General features: G+C 41.5%; 1 protein-coding gene across 10 annotated transcripts in view; it reads right to left on the minus strand.

Moving 5' to 3' along the window:
* SLC6A6 (solute carrier family 6 member 6) overlaps positions 1–13263 on the minus strand; it is a 58345-nt gene that overhangs the window by 14089 nt on the left and 30993 nt on the right. For all 10 annotated transcript variants that reach the window (XM_050712715.1, XM_050712713.1, XM_035546600.2 and 7 more), the window contains 5 exons: positions 10814–10946; positions 7248–7382; positions 5246–5349; positions 5008–5132; positions 214–326 (listed from right to left, as the gene is read on the minus strand). In XM_050712715.1, coding sequence (XP_050568672.1) covers positions 214–326; positions 5008–5132; positions 5246–5349; positions 7248–7382; positions 10814–10946 — 610 coding nt within the window. The remainder of the gene's footprint in view (positions 1–213; positions 327–5007; positions 5133–5245; positions 5350–7247; positions 7383–10813; positions 10947–13263) is intronic.

The raw sequence follows: 13263 nt of genomic DNA on the forward strand, positions 1-13263 counted from the left end.
TGTCCTAGTCTCTTGGATTCCATCAGCAACATCGTGCTGATTATCAGTCAAGTCACACATTCATGAAATGTAGCCCTGGCATCAAAGAGCAACACAAATTAATTCCTCTTAGGCAGTTAGAGGTATTCTCTTCTAGGATTCATGTCTCTCTAACCAGATTTGCCCAGTCAGCAGCACCAAGACCACTCCACATCTCTTACCCATTGGACTAACCTGGCTATCCAGTCCAAGCAACAGAAGCATAATAAAAAAAAGGATTGCCCAAAAGGTGGGCAGCGGCATCATGGACACAGCTTTGGGGTAAGCAATGAAGGCCAGGCCTGGACCTAGAGAAAGAGAAAATAGGAAAGGGGGAGGGGAAGGGAAGAGAAATAGTAAATACCAGCTCTTTGGTAAAGGTAGCCACCCTCAAATGCAGGAATGCCTGGTTCCGTTCAGATAAATCCAAACGCGGCTGGAAATACCAGAAGTGAAACAGTTTGGCTCTTTTATCTGAAAACGAAGCACGCATGACTACAGCCGAAACCACAGGCAAACCCCTGAGGCCATTACTAACTGATCACCAGTTTTAACATCTGTCTCAAACATGCCAGTAATGGAGGTGGTCCTACACCTGCCCACGTGGACACAGGATGGTTTTGGGGGTAGGGGGAGAAGGGGTGACCCAGGGGAATGGCAGAATCCCACTGCTAGCCCACGAAGTCACGATGAAGATGGTGATGATGAAGCCCTTTTGCATGCAAGGAAGGGACTCTGCTCCAAAAATTCCCTGGGATCTTCACTAAAGCAACCACTGCCTCTCTCTGGATGCAAACTCCAAACCCAGCAAGGCTTTTCTAGAGCGGGGTTTGCACTCCTGGAGACAGCTCCTTTCCTTCTGCAAACCCTCACTGCTGCACTGAAGACTAGTCCTAGTTATATCAGCTGTGGTCCCTGAATAAAAAAAAAAAGCCTCCTGCTGTTATGAATTGCTGGTGTGTAAAATCTCTTCCCCACACTGGCACACTGTATGCCCCTATCTGGCTAGCCTAGTTAAACCTGCTGCAGTGACACTGAGTGTGGCCAACATCAGCCACAACTGCAACAGTCTGGGACCACCAGTGGGCTGGGACCCATAGCCTGGCTTTTCTGCTCTGGAAACCAAAGGCTTTTGGGTGAGTGCTCATCACTAGACTGGGTCCTCTCTGCGCCATGGGCCACACGGCTTCTCACTCATACCCACACACCGAGCATACGTGCAGTGCTCTCGCACGCTGACCTGCAAAGGTGCTGTGCCTGGAGCCAAGTGCTATCAGCTATCGCTTCTGAGAGCTTCTAGCGAGAGAGAAAGAGCCCTCTCCAAGTGGGAGACAGGAACACGGGCAAGCTAGCATTTACGGCAGGCTCTCAAAGTGGCCGTAGAAATTTTGTGAATTTGAGGGCAGATTTAAATTCAGATTAAACCCGGGAATGCCTGGCTCAGCTATTTGTTTGTTTTAAGGAGCCTTGAAGATCGGCATTTTCCAGGATTTTGAAGTGGATTCAAGTAATTTTCAACAGGAAAAGGAATTATTTTAACTGCTGCAGTGCAGGTCCAGGAATCTCATCTGTGATCTGTACAGAAAAATCTCTAATACTGCTCTTCCTACCTCCCACTTTTCCTTTCCAACAAGAAATATGGAAAAAGAAGCAAGAGAAAGAAGTAAGAAAAAGATGATTTTTTTTCAAACTAAAGAAAACTTTAAGTCACTGAAAATATTTGAAGAGAAATAAATACAAATTAGCCAACAATCGAGCAACTAATTTTATTTAAAATGAAACACAACTAAGATTTTATATGACAGAAGATACCAAAAATTGGTGAATGTCTCAAATTTGTGAGGGGTTTGCTTTTTCCCCCTGATTCAGTGGGTACAGTAGGGCCTCCCTCAGGGAGAACTGCTACCAGATGGCATTTGCCATCTGTGCAGTTGATGAGACAGATGTAAAACTGCTCTCCTCAAAACTTGCTGCAATTCTCTATGCTTTGGCCACTGAAAGCATCCTTGCACTGTGCTACTGTCAAATAACAAGTGTCCTTCCTAATCCCTATTCTAGCTTTGACTTTCCTTTGAAACTAAATGGTGAAATATAAAGAGAAAAAAGTCTATATGAAAGAAAATGTTCCTGGCATCCCCTTGAATGAACAGAAATAATTTAAAATCATATTTAATTTGAAACTATGTGGCTCTTAAGGATGTTTTGCAAAAGTGAACGCTGTGGCTGCTGATAAAAGCCAATTAGGACTGCCACGATCCCATCCCACTCACTGCCTAGGCACGGCGGGGGATGCACCCCAGGAGCTGAAAACCAGAGGCAGAAGCTGGGCAGGGTATCAGGAAGGCCAAGGCACTGTAGGCAGGCCTGCTTAATCCGAATTTGTTTGCAAATGGGATTTTTAAAAAGGCAGATCTTGTGCTGTTTTAACACTGATCATGTGGTAAAATATTCCAGTCAAACAGAAATTCAGTGCAGATTAAATTGGACTCACTAGGACTTTTCTTGTGCCTACACTGCTTTGCTTTCTCCCTTTAAAAGTATTTTGGAAAAAAATCAAGTGCTATTTATTAGAAGTCTGATTTCACTTGAAATTCAAATGGGATCTAATTTAACTCTTGTGTAAGCCTAGTAAAGCCAGTAGAAGCCAGCGGGAGCCAACCCTTGCTGACTGGAGGGTGGCCCGGGAACATTATTACAAGGCTGAATTTGGCACAGGTTAAAAAATGTGGCCATGAGATTCTCCTAGCAAATTTATTGATGTTCCCCTGGCTTGCAGGAGGGCACACAAGGGAAGAACTGGTGTCATGCATAGATCAGGAGGGATTTAACTCTCCGGGCAGAGACAAAGGGAAGCAGTAGGCACTGGTCCTGGGGACAATGTCCTCTCCCAGTGCTATGGCCAAGCAGCAGTGCCTCTGCTTGCCTTTGTTCTGACCCAGGGGAGTGGTTCTGACTTTGTTTCATGAGAAAACAAAAAGAAAAGGCCAAAAAAAGAGGCTCAAACACCTGCTCAGTATCTTTGTGCTGAGAAGTCAGCTCCAGCTGCTGGATGGGGCAGCAGTGGCAGTGAGAGCTTTCTCCACGGCCCCACGTGGGTCCTTGGATACCTGTCCCAGCAGGACCAAGTGGTCTGCAGTGGCTCCACACTTGATCTCTGCTGAGGGAGGCAGTGAGGAAGGCCATGGGAAGTGGTTTGGATAATTTGAGTAATGCTTACTGTCAAGTAAAAATCTAGTTTAGGATTTAGCCAAAGACCAGCCAATGATGGGCAACCCACTGAACTGCTGAGATGGTTGCAAAGTCTGGCCACTAGCAATAGGGCATAACTGAAATAAACTAGAAAATCTGAAGGAATTGACAACAAAATATGCAAGAAACCGAAAGCTAAGTGTGGAAGCTAATCAGTGCCCTCATTGTCCCAGCTATAAAACTGGGATTATGATATCAATCTCCTTTGAAAAATACTTTTTGAGCTGTTGATGAAAAAATGCTATGTAAACACTAAGTTCATTAGTTAATTTGCATTTAAACACTACTTAATAATGCAGTGTTACTCTAAAATTGTTTAATTCTTAAAAATGCCAAGCAACAGGAACATAGCTGACTGTTTATCAGAGATGTAATTAATCAAAATTAGAATAAATATTGACCAGAAAAAAAAAGAAAAATGATGTGTAAATACTTAAAAATGCTACTGTTGGAATTGATCCACCTAGATATGAAAAAATGGGGCTATTTATGATTCATTCAATGAGGTTATTCCTTGCATCCTGTTTTCAAACAAAGCAATCAACTTCTGATCAAAATAAGCATTGTGGCCAAGAGCGTTAACTAATTGCACTTGCGAGAGGTATGCCAATTGCAGCCACCCAAGAATCCAGCGGTGCCACTAATGTCATTGGTTTTTCATTAGCTTTTGTGAAGTGAGATATTTTTCTTAAAGACTTAACTCCCGGAGTCATATCATTAGAAGTTATATATAGACTTTTCCTTTTTAAGAGCAAGTTCCCAGAGAAAAGCTTTGAAATTATATGCAGGTGAATTAAAATTGCTCAAAAAATCAGAAAGAATTGCCAAAAGTGCATTGAAATGACATGATTATTATTTGAATCTCATTAGCTTTAAGACTGCCTCACAGCTGTTGAGGCCTGATTCTTTTTTTTTGAGTGGTAATTCCGATCTAACCTGCCTGTTCTATGTGAAAATACCTGCCCTCGTGGACGAGACATCCACAGAAGAAAAATATCATCTATTCTGTCTTAGATGCATTCACATACTATGAGGATTTAGCCTTCTTCAGCTGCATGTGCATAGCTAAACATTAATGGGAAGAACACTTCGGAAATAAGGGAAAAATAAAAGAGTATATCCAGTTTCAAAATGGACTTCTCACAATTATATAAACCTCATCCTGAAGCTACAGAGGACAAGTGCAGGACTGCAACAGCTAGAGTTACTGTGGATGAAATGGTCCACAGCGCCCAGGAGTTCTCCAGCTCCTCTGCCTTTCAGTGAGACTTGGGAATACATGCATGTGTGTCCCTTCAAAAGGCCAAAATAATATTCCCAATGCAGCGCTCTGCTGTGAGCAAGCAAAACTAAGCTATAAAAAATACATAAATACTGGCTATTTGCATTGAATGAAAATAAAGGTAGTGTGAGAAGAAGGGCGGAATACATTTTCAAGTCATAGATAATGGACCCTAGATAATGGTGTGGTTATCATAACTCTAATCTCAACCCAAATGGATTAGCACACTATGAAATGTGTTCACTACCCTGTTAATCTAGAGAGAGTAAGTAATACAACCCCGCTAACCGTCACTGCTTTATATGAAAGCCCAAATCAACAATGTGCTTATTTTTCTGGAGATTATGGGAAATCTTGTTCTGTTTTTATTGCTTAGATGTTAGCTGATTGAGTCTGCAGAACTTTGCTCACACGCTAGGCGGCAGTGCCCACCACCACTGCCACCAATACCATCGTACCTGACTCTGCCACATCAGCAATGTTCACCCCTTGCTCTTGTGCCATGAAGCCCAGGACGGAAAAAATTGCGAAGCCAGACACAAAACTGGTACCACTGTTCAGGCATCCCAGCAGCAAACAGTCCCTAAGTCACACATATGTCATGGAGCAAGTTAATTAAAAAAAAATTAACCCATTGTCCCTACTTTATTTACATCATTTAGCTAAAACACTAAACCCCCTTGGATGGAAACTTGCCTATAGCAGTTGTATTTGTACTTGTTGTAGCTCCCCAGGGAAGTCATTGCTCCTAAGCAGATTGCATATGAGAAGAAGATTTGTGTCCCTGCATCTATCCAGACCTAAAGGGAAAGACAGAAAGACTGTTATTAACAGCATCGTTGCACTCCAGCACTCAAGACAAACACAGAGTTCAAACTATGCAATATCAACAAAATAATTGCTTCCATTGAGGGTGATAGCTACAGGATCAGGGAGGGAAGGAAAGAGAACATCACATTTGCAAATTTGGCTTTCAAAGGGAAAAGAGAATTGTTAGCATCAAGAGCCCACGAGAACATCAATTCTTCAACAGTTCCTGTATTCCCTCCCCAGAGATGCTTAGTATTTCTAGTTTCTTAGTCACTCAGCTGATCCTTCCTGTTGGCGCAACAATAACTGTGTTTCAGTGCAATAGGAAATACAGAAGTATTTATAAAATTGCTCATTTCTGTTTTTACTCATTTCAGTTGGAATCAGCTGACAGTCACTAAACTGAGGATGTGAACAGCTTGAGAAACTCTTTTACTTAGTTTGTTTATTTTCTTAACTTTCTGGTTGTTTTTGTAACTGTTTAAATGCAAGATAAAAAGCCATAGGGGTGTGGGGAAAACAAGCAAAATACAATGCGCTTTATAAGATGTGTATCTGACCTTGGTCTCATGATTCTTTCTCCTGATTATATTTAAGAAAAACATATACAGAATGAAATAACATTACACTATGAACTTCTAGCTTAGTAAAAACATAGACAGCAAAATGCATCCACCGAATTCCATCTGTACACTTCTTTTTGTTAATGCAAGCTTGCTAACATCATTAGAAACCACCAAGGAATCTGAATAACCGAGAATCAAGACTGTAGACCATTATCTCCTCCCTCCCACCATTGCTTTCCAGCACCTTCCTGACTGGTATCTCCTTGGAGATGATGCTTTTGCTAGACTGTGGGAAGGGGCCTGCCAGCTCACACAAATCTCCTTTAAACTATCAGCTAATACTATGGATTTAGGGCTAATAGTAGATCGTAAAAGTGATAGAGTCCCATAAGATATGATGCATTCATAAAATATAATGTTTCCTATAAAGAGGGTATCATGTATAGAGGGCAAGATGAGAATAAGATTTCCACAATGTTTCTTTCAATTACACTTTTCCTACTTCAGTTATTTAGCTACCATTGAAGTTTTATTTTAACCAAATACTCAGTAGTAAGAAATAGCAAAAAAAGACATTATTCTGTCTCATTGTGATCATCATTTCATTATTTTCAAGGATCCCTAGTTTTCTTCCTTTTTTTTTTTTTTTAATTTCTCACATATCACTATTGGCCAAAGTGATGCTAGGCTGCTGAAATGTCCCATATTTGCACTCTGTGAAAATAGACAGGAATCTTTACCTAATCATGGCCTATAAAGAAAGAGTAAGCCCATCTCCCACTACCCAAGGCTAAGCAAACTATATTTCCTGCCCCTCCAAAAGCATTTGTTTCCACCTTAGCACGGGTTGTCATTTTTCTATTATTTCATTCACTTCTTTCCCAATCTCCTCCTACTGAGGAGTGGGAACTAAGTGACACTGATACTCACAGTTGTTGTTTGTTGTTCCATCTGTGAAGCTCACGTTTCTCTCCTTTGAAACTAAAGACTATCCTCATTAAAAAATGCATCTCCCTTACCTTACCAACAAGAAAGCTGAGATTGTATAACAGGACAGAGTCTACAGCCTCAGAATCCTTTGACACAAAAAAAATACACACGCATACACACACATACATACATGTGAAAAGATGCATTAACACATATAACAGTGACCTTCTCAAGCAGATCTCTGGAAAATATAACCCAACATTAATATTCATGCTATATTTGGACCTCTAAAGACAATGGAAAAAATTTATTGCCATTACATCACCACCATCACCCTCCACCGTCCCCCTTTGTACAGGAAATCATCCCGCTCCCCACTCCTGGTTCTGTACCTGTGGGTCAGCTAACCGTGAGATATCAGGATAAAGATAAAACTTGATGCCTTCTGCAGCTCCAGGCAGGGTCACACCACGGATGAGCAGAACAAGGAGCATGACGAATGGGAACGTGGCAGTGATGTACACTACCTGGCAATACAAAGAAATTGTAGGTTTAGTCTGTGGCAGTCAATGCTACACCTCCAGAATCAAGAGATCGAGTGACAGGAATTCAAAGCCCACTCGTGCCTAAAAGGGACCTGACCTGAGTTTCTGTGCCTTGGGAGCTATGCTGAATTTAATGGCTTCTCCCACCTGCAGTTTTTCCCTTGATTTCTACTGAGCCAACGCAGTGTATTGCTTTAGGCATGGAGAAAATGCAGGTTCGTTCATTCATCCTGACCCCCTCTGGGATTTTATATCTCACAACTTTCACTAGAAATTCTGTCTTTACCCTATTTGTTCTCCCCACATTGCAAGTGCACCTTGCCTGTGAAGCTGAAGGGATTCCCTGGCTGAAGGTGTCTGAAGCATCACCTCATTCTTTATTTGAACCTCAAAACTGCAAAGTGGTTTGCAAGCCTATCTGCAAACAGCGCTGAGACTTCCCCAGCACCCACCCTGGGACAGCCAGAAATTCTGCTGCATGGGGGGTCATCAATACGGGGACTACTTTTCTTTTTCTTCAGCTGCATCGCTCTGCTGCTAACTCTCCGCCTTGCTACCACCCCTACAGGCAATTTTATGAGGGACTTCATTCAGAGACGAAGGTAATTTGGTCCATGCTCCTGTATCTCCCTTTCCATCAGCTTGAACACATTAAGTGCTTCAGGTTGGCATCAGCCTCAACAGTGGTAATTTCCAGTCCCATAACTTTATTCTTGCCCTTGTTGCCTATTCAGCAACATCATTATTGTAAACTAAGGATCTATTCATCCAGTTTTGAGAATATGTCTTCATTATCTTTAACCTCTATTCCCACTTTCTCTGAATAACAGCCTGCTTCTTTTCTTCTTGTTATCTTCTCATTCATTTGATGAAAGAGCCCTTTGCTTTAATCTCTAGCATGAGAGCTGATTTAGTTTGCATTTGGACAGTTCTATCTTTAGACTCACACTTTTTGACCTCTAACATCTTGTTTTCTTTGCTCATCAGTGCTTTCTCTCATTTTTTATATAACTGTTGTGTTACAGTCAAGATCCACTACAGTCCAAGAAAGGACTCTTCTCATGGAGTCAGATGATCATCCCAGGTAATTACAGTTTGCTGCCTTGAGTTAAAATGTATTTTTGTTTTCCAGAATTTGTTTAGCTACAGCAAAGCTCCCGGGATGCACTATTTTTCTTGTTAAGTGTGTCCTCTGAGAGTAACCAGGAGAACTCACAAGCCTGCATTGCCATAATAATTCACGGAGCCAGACTGATTCTGTAAAGTGAAAGGTAACCTTTTTATATAGGCCCTTTTTAATCGTCCCTTTGAAATCTTTGTGTATTTTCCACTCAGAAATAATATGCATTACACATCAGCCCAGTTTCACCAAAAGCTGATGGATAAAAGGGGGTATTCTGTGCCTTCTAATTTCTTAATAAAATCCAAGCCTATGATAAATCAGTTTCTTACGAGAAAAATAAGCCCATATGTATTCACAAGAGTACACAGCATTCACAAAGTGGCCTTTGCCCTCCAGGTAAGGATTCTTGTGTAACTCTGGAGGAATTTTTTGAGATCAAGCAAATTATTCAAAGCATAAGCACAACTATTATTTTTCTTCATGATTTTGTGTTTATTTGTCCAACATGCTACTATGAGATTTAAAAACTTTTTTTTTTTCCCACTCTCCAAAAAGCCATTAACACACTCGAAAGCAGGGAAGTGCTATAAACAATGATCTACTAAAGTAAACTAGACTTCTCAAATAATTCAAGCCCTCCACTAGAGTTTACAGTTTACTTTTGTTTGACCCCAAAGTTAATGGAGTCAACCGGAGATTTTCCAATGGTTTTTCTGGGCTTTGGCTCCACACCCTATGAGCTCAGACCCTGTGGAAAGGAGGCAATGAACTCCTACTGCCCACCTTGCCTTACAAAAAGACAATTTTAACTGATTTTAACAGACCTGTTTTCAACCTGTTGCATTCACAGCAACCTGAAAAAAAATGTGCCATGGGGAACTTGGGAAATCTGTCAGAGCCACCTTAACCTTTACTGAGCAGAAACCAGGCTCACAAAAACTACTGCAGCAGCGTGTGCTTCCACTCTGCTTTGGTGGGAGATTTATTGCGTTCACCTTTCCTATACAACTTACACCACCACCCCATCGGGTCACATCAATCAGCGGGAACAGAGAAGCAAACATTTTTGTCAACGTATACTTTAGAGGTGTGGGAGCTTTTCTTTGGGGCAGAACCGGCGGGAATCCAGAACAAGGCACCAGCATGATTTTAATGAGGCTCCATGATAAAAATCACAGAAAGCAAGATAGAAATGACAGTAAAACAAGTAGTTTAGTCAACAGTGGAACTAATGAGGACTGGTTTCCCAAAGAGTTTTGTGTCCTGGTTGATTCTGCAGCATGTAACACGGTAAAACTGCTAAATGGTGCTTTTTCTCCAGCTGAGGCGTTCACATTTGCTCTCTCCTCCTGACTTCTCTGGCGTCTAATAAAAGATGAGTTCATACTCTGGCTTTCTCTCAGCTGGGACGCTAACAGAGTCGCTCCCTTCTACCTAGCTGACCAGAAACTGCAGAACTTCCTATCTTGAGGCCTGTCTATCTCTGCTAGATTTATCTGAAACACCGCCTCAACCAACAGGTTTGAAAGTTAAGAGAGGCACATACGCAATGGCTTCGAAAGCCTTTTCTCATGAAACTAGGTTTAAAAGCACTACTCCATGCAAGGGGATAACATCATGCTTGAAATTGTTTAGTGACTCGCCAAGATTTGCTATAATTTGTTTCTTGCACTGGTGTAAGATGAGGTTCAGGAATGATTTAACTGTTATCCTTTAGAGAAAAATATGACTCTAAATAGCACATGGTAAACCTAAATCAAAAAAAAATATCCAGGATCTCTGTTAAGGACAGTGTTTCTAAACAAGTACCTAAGTTTAGTCTTCTAAGTCTGCGCAGAACTCTTCAGTAAGTGAGTGGCATTTCAAAAATGCTATGCATCCAGCATCTTCCACTGACTTAAACATCCCTACCACAGCTATGTTAACATCCACCCTGTTATGCTGAGAATGAACTTGGCTGGTGTGAGAGCACGAGCACAGAGTGTAGAGCACTACACATTGTAAGCCTAAGCCTTTCCAAGATCATTACATGCACCAGTGGGATGCTCGTCCTCAGAGAGGCAAAGTGGTACTCAAAACATGCTAGGATCTGCTTCTTGATGCCATTCCAGTAACAGCTACTTGACTCACAGGCATTCTGGGCACTGGCAATGACTTTCCAAAGACAGATGATCAGAGTAAAAATACATATTTTTTGCAAGAAAATTAAGAATATCTTTAAGAAGAGCATCTCTTAGTATTCCTGACATCTGCTGACTAGAATGATTACAAAAAGGTAAAAAGCACTTACTTTCCCAGTGGATTTGACTCCTTTCCAAATGCAGAAGAAGCATATCACCCAGACAAGGAGGAGACACAGTGCTAGATCCCACTTGATAATACCAATATCTTCAATTCCTGAGGACAAGCTCAGTACATTGCGCCTGAGTATACAAAAGAAAACAAAACAAGAGAGAGATGCATGAGCAGAGTTAATGCTGAGCCTCACTGTGATGTCTGAGAGTAGGGGACGGTGCCCTAAGGGGCAGCAGACACGTGGGTAGATCCCAGCCCTCTGAACACTCAAAGCACTGCTGCATTTGCATTTATACCTTTAAAGATGTGAGACAAACTTGCCCCAGCATCGCCACAAACCCCAGCTCCACCACAGATGTGTGATTAGTCTGTGTCCAGGTTTCTTCTTCTTTTCAGTTCATTACTGTGACTGCCACAAGGAGGGCAGAGAAGAAGTAGCATAGGGAAGCTGAGCAGCTTCGCAGCACAGGAGCTGGAGCAGTTACCCTGTCACCGCCCTGTGGCCCCGCACACAAACGCTGCCCATCTGCACTCAGCACCCTCACCACTGGGGCCTTGTTGAGCCAGCACAAGGAATTTGGTAAACTATTCTGTCACTTAGGTTAGTAAATACAAAGTGATTCCTTTCATAAGATGGGTCTCAAGAGTGCATCTAAATGCTATGTGTTCCCAAGGGGAAAATTTATTAAGGCTTCTCTCTTTTGGTCATTGCCATGGGTCATCATTAAAGTCTGATTTAAAACTGTTTTGTTTTTTTTAACTTTCCTGCAACATAAACTGTCCTCACACACCAGACAGATCTTGTCATACCTGATACTTATTTTATTTGTTTATATGAAAGAACAAACTTAGTCCTCTGAAAATAAACCTACTCAAATCTGAAGTCTTTCTGCAAGGTTTTTGCAGTCAAGGAGAATCTTGACCTCAATCATGACAGAAATTCCTTGGCCCACGACTAGATACATTAACTTGCTACCTAACGTTGTTAAGTAAATATTGTTTTCAGACAATTATTAAAATCTGCAATTCTCCTTCACCAAAGACCACAGCAGTCTGCAGTACTGTACCAGGATGAGGCCCACAAGCGTGGTCTGCACAGCTCCATATGTGCATCCAGCACAAGACAAAACACTGTGGTTTGTTTTTCCCCTGAATTAATTAAAGTGTTTTTTTTTTTTTTTTTTCAGCTACCGAGGAAATAATAGTGAATGGAATCACTGTTGTAAAATTTGCAATTAGTTTTTGGAAAAAAACCTGAACTGACCAGTTTAATAGGACTCAAACCTTCATCCATCTGTTTTTGTGTCTCTGTTCGCCAAATTCACTCAGATTACCTGTGTGAATGTGTTCTCACACCAAATGCTTTATTCTCTCTGAACGTGTGTGCACTTAGTTATGGAAAAGGACTAATGGCACCAGACAGGGTAAGTCTGCCCTAATCAGCGGAGCTATTCAACAGTTACGAAAAACCCCTCAGTAATGAATATTTGGCATAAAGTTGCAGTCCTGGTTCACCTGAGCCTAAGGAAATCAGGGAAAAACCTGCTGTGCGTATACAAAAGAAGAAAATACATTTATAAGACAAACTTCAGCTGTAACCTTCTGTGGCTTTTTAAAAAATAAATGGCCATTTTCCAATCTAAGGGGCAGTTCAAATTCAAATGTAAAAAGGAGCCTAGAGAGCTAGCTCTCAGGAAGCAATGAATAATTAACTGCAAATACATTTTGGAATAGGGATATCTATGAATGCATTCAACTAAGACTTTGTTGCTTTTTATTAGGAAACTAAAAGCAAAAGGTCGTCTCACCTAGAGTACGGCCAGCAGTCCTGTCCGGCTTTCTCAGCGGGCACCCCAGTGGGTCACTGAGAGCCAGCTATGCTGCTTCTCTGTGGTGTGGCATGCTGGCTTTCTCTGTCTTGGGTTATCTTGTCTTACAGAAGCCAAATACTTTAAGGAATCAGATTTACCAGTGGGGCCTCAGGAGTTAAATTTTTTTCGTGAAATCTAAACCGACATTTTTTTGCAGCAGAAGCGCTCAACCTGGATTTGCGACATCCTGAAAATTCACGTTCAGGAAGGAGAAGGATCTGGTCTATGCCGATAGCTCTTCAGTTTTTTTACCCAGCCTACTGCTGCTTAGATTCAGCCACGCTCGCTCAACTAACTTCACGCCATTTATGCATGAAGTTGTTGCTAATTATAATTTATAGTTATGATGCTGTCACTAACTGTCAGTCATATATAATCAATGGGAGAACAGGCTGGGGCCGAGTTCGTTGCAGCCATGAATTCTTGAACCTTGTTCATACACTAGTATGTTTTAGTGATGTGCAATATGGAAATGTAATAGGAGCCGTAACTGGCTCTAGAACATAAACAAAAATAAAATGAGGAGAGTTATGCAATCCTTGAAGGATATTCCAGCTCATTAATTACGTGAATG

This window comes from Cygnus atratus, chromosome 10 (assembly GCF_013377495.2).
Source record: "Cygnus atratus isolate AKBS03 ecotype Queensland, Australia chromosome 10, CAtr_DNAZoo_HiC_assembly, whole genome shotgun sequence".
Taxonomy (NCBI): domain Eukaryota; kingdom Metazoa; phylum Chordata; class Aves; order Anseriformes; family Anatidae; genus Cygnus; species Cygnus atratus.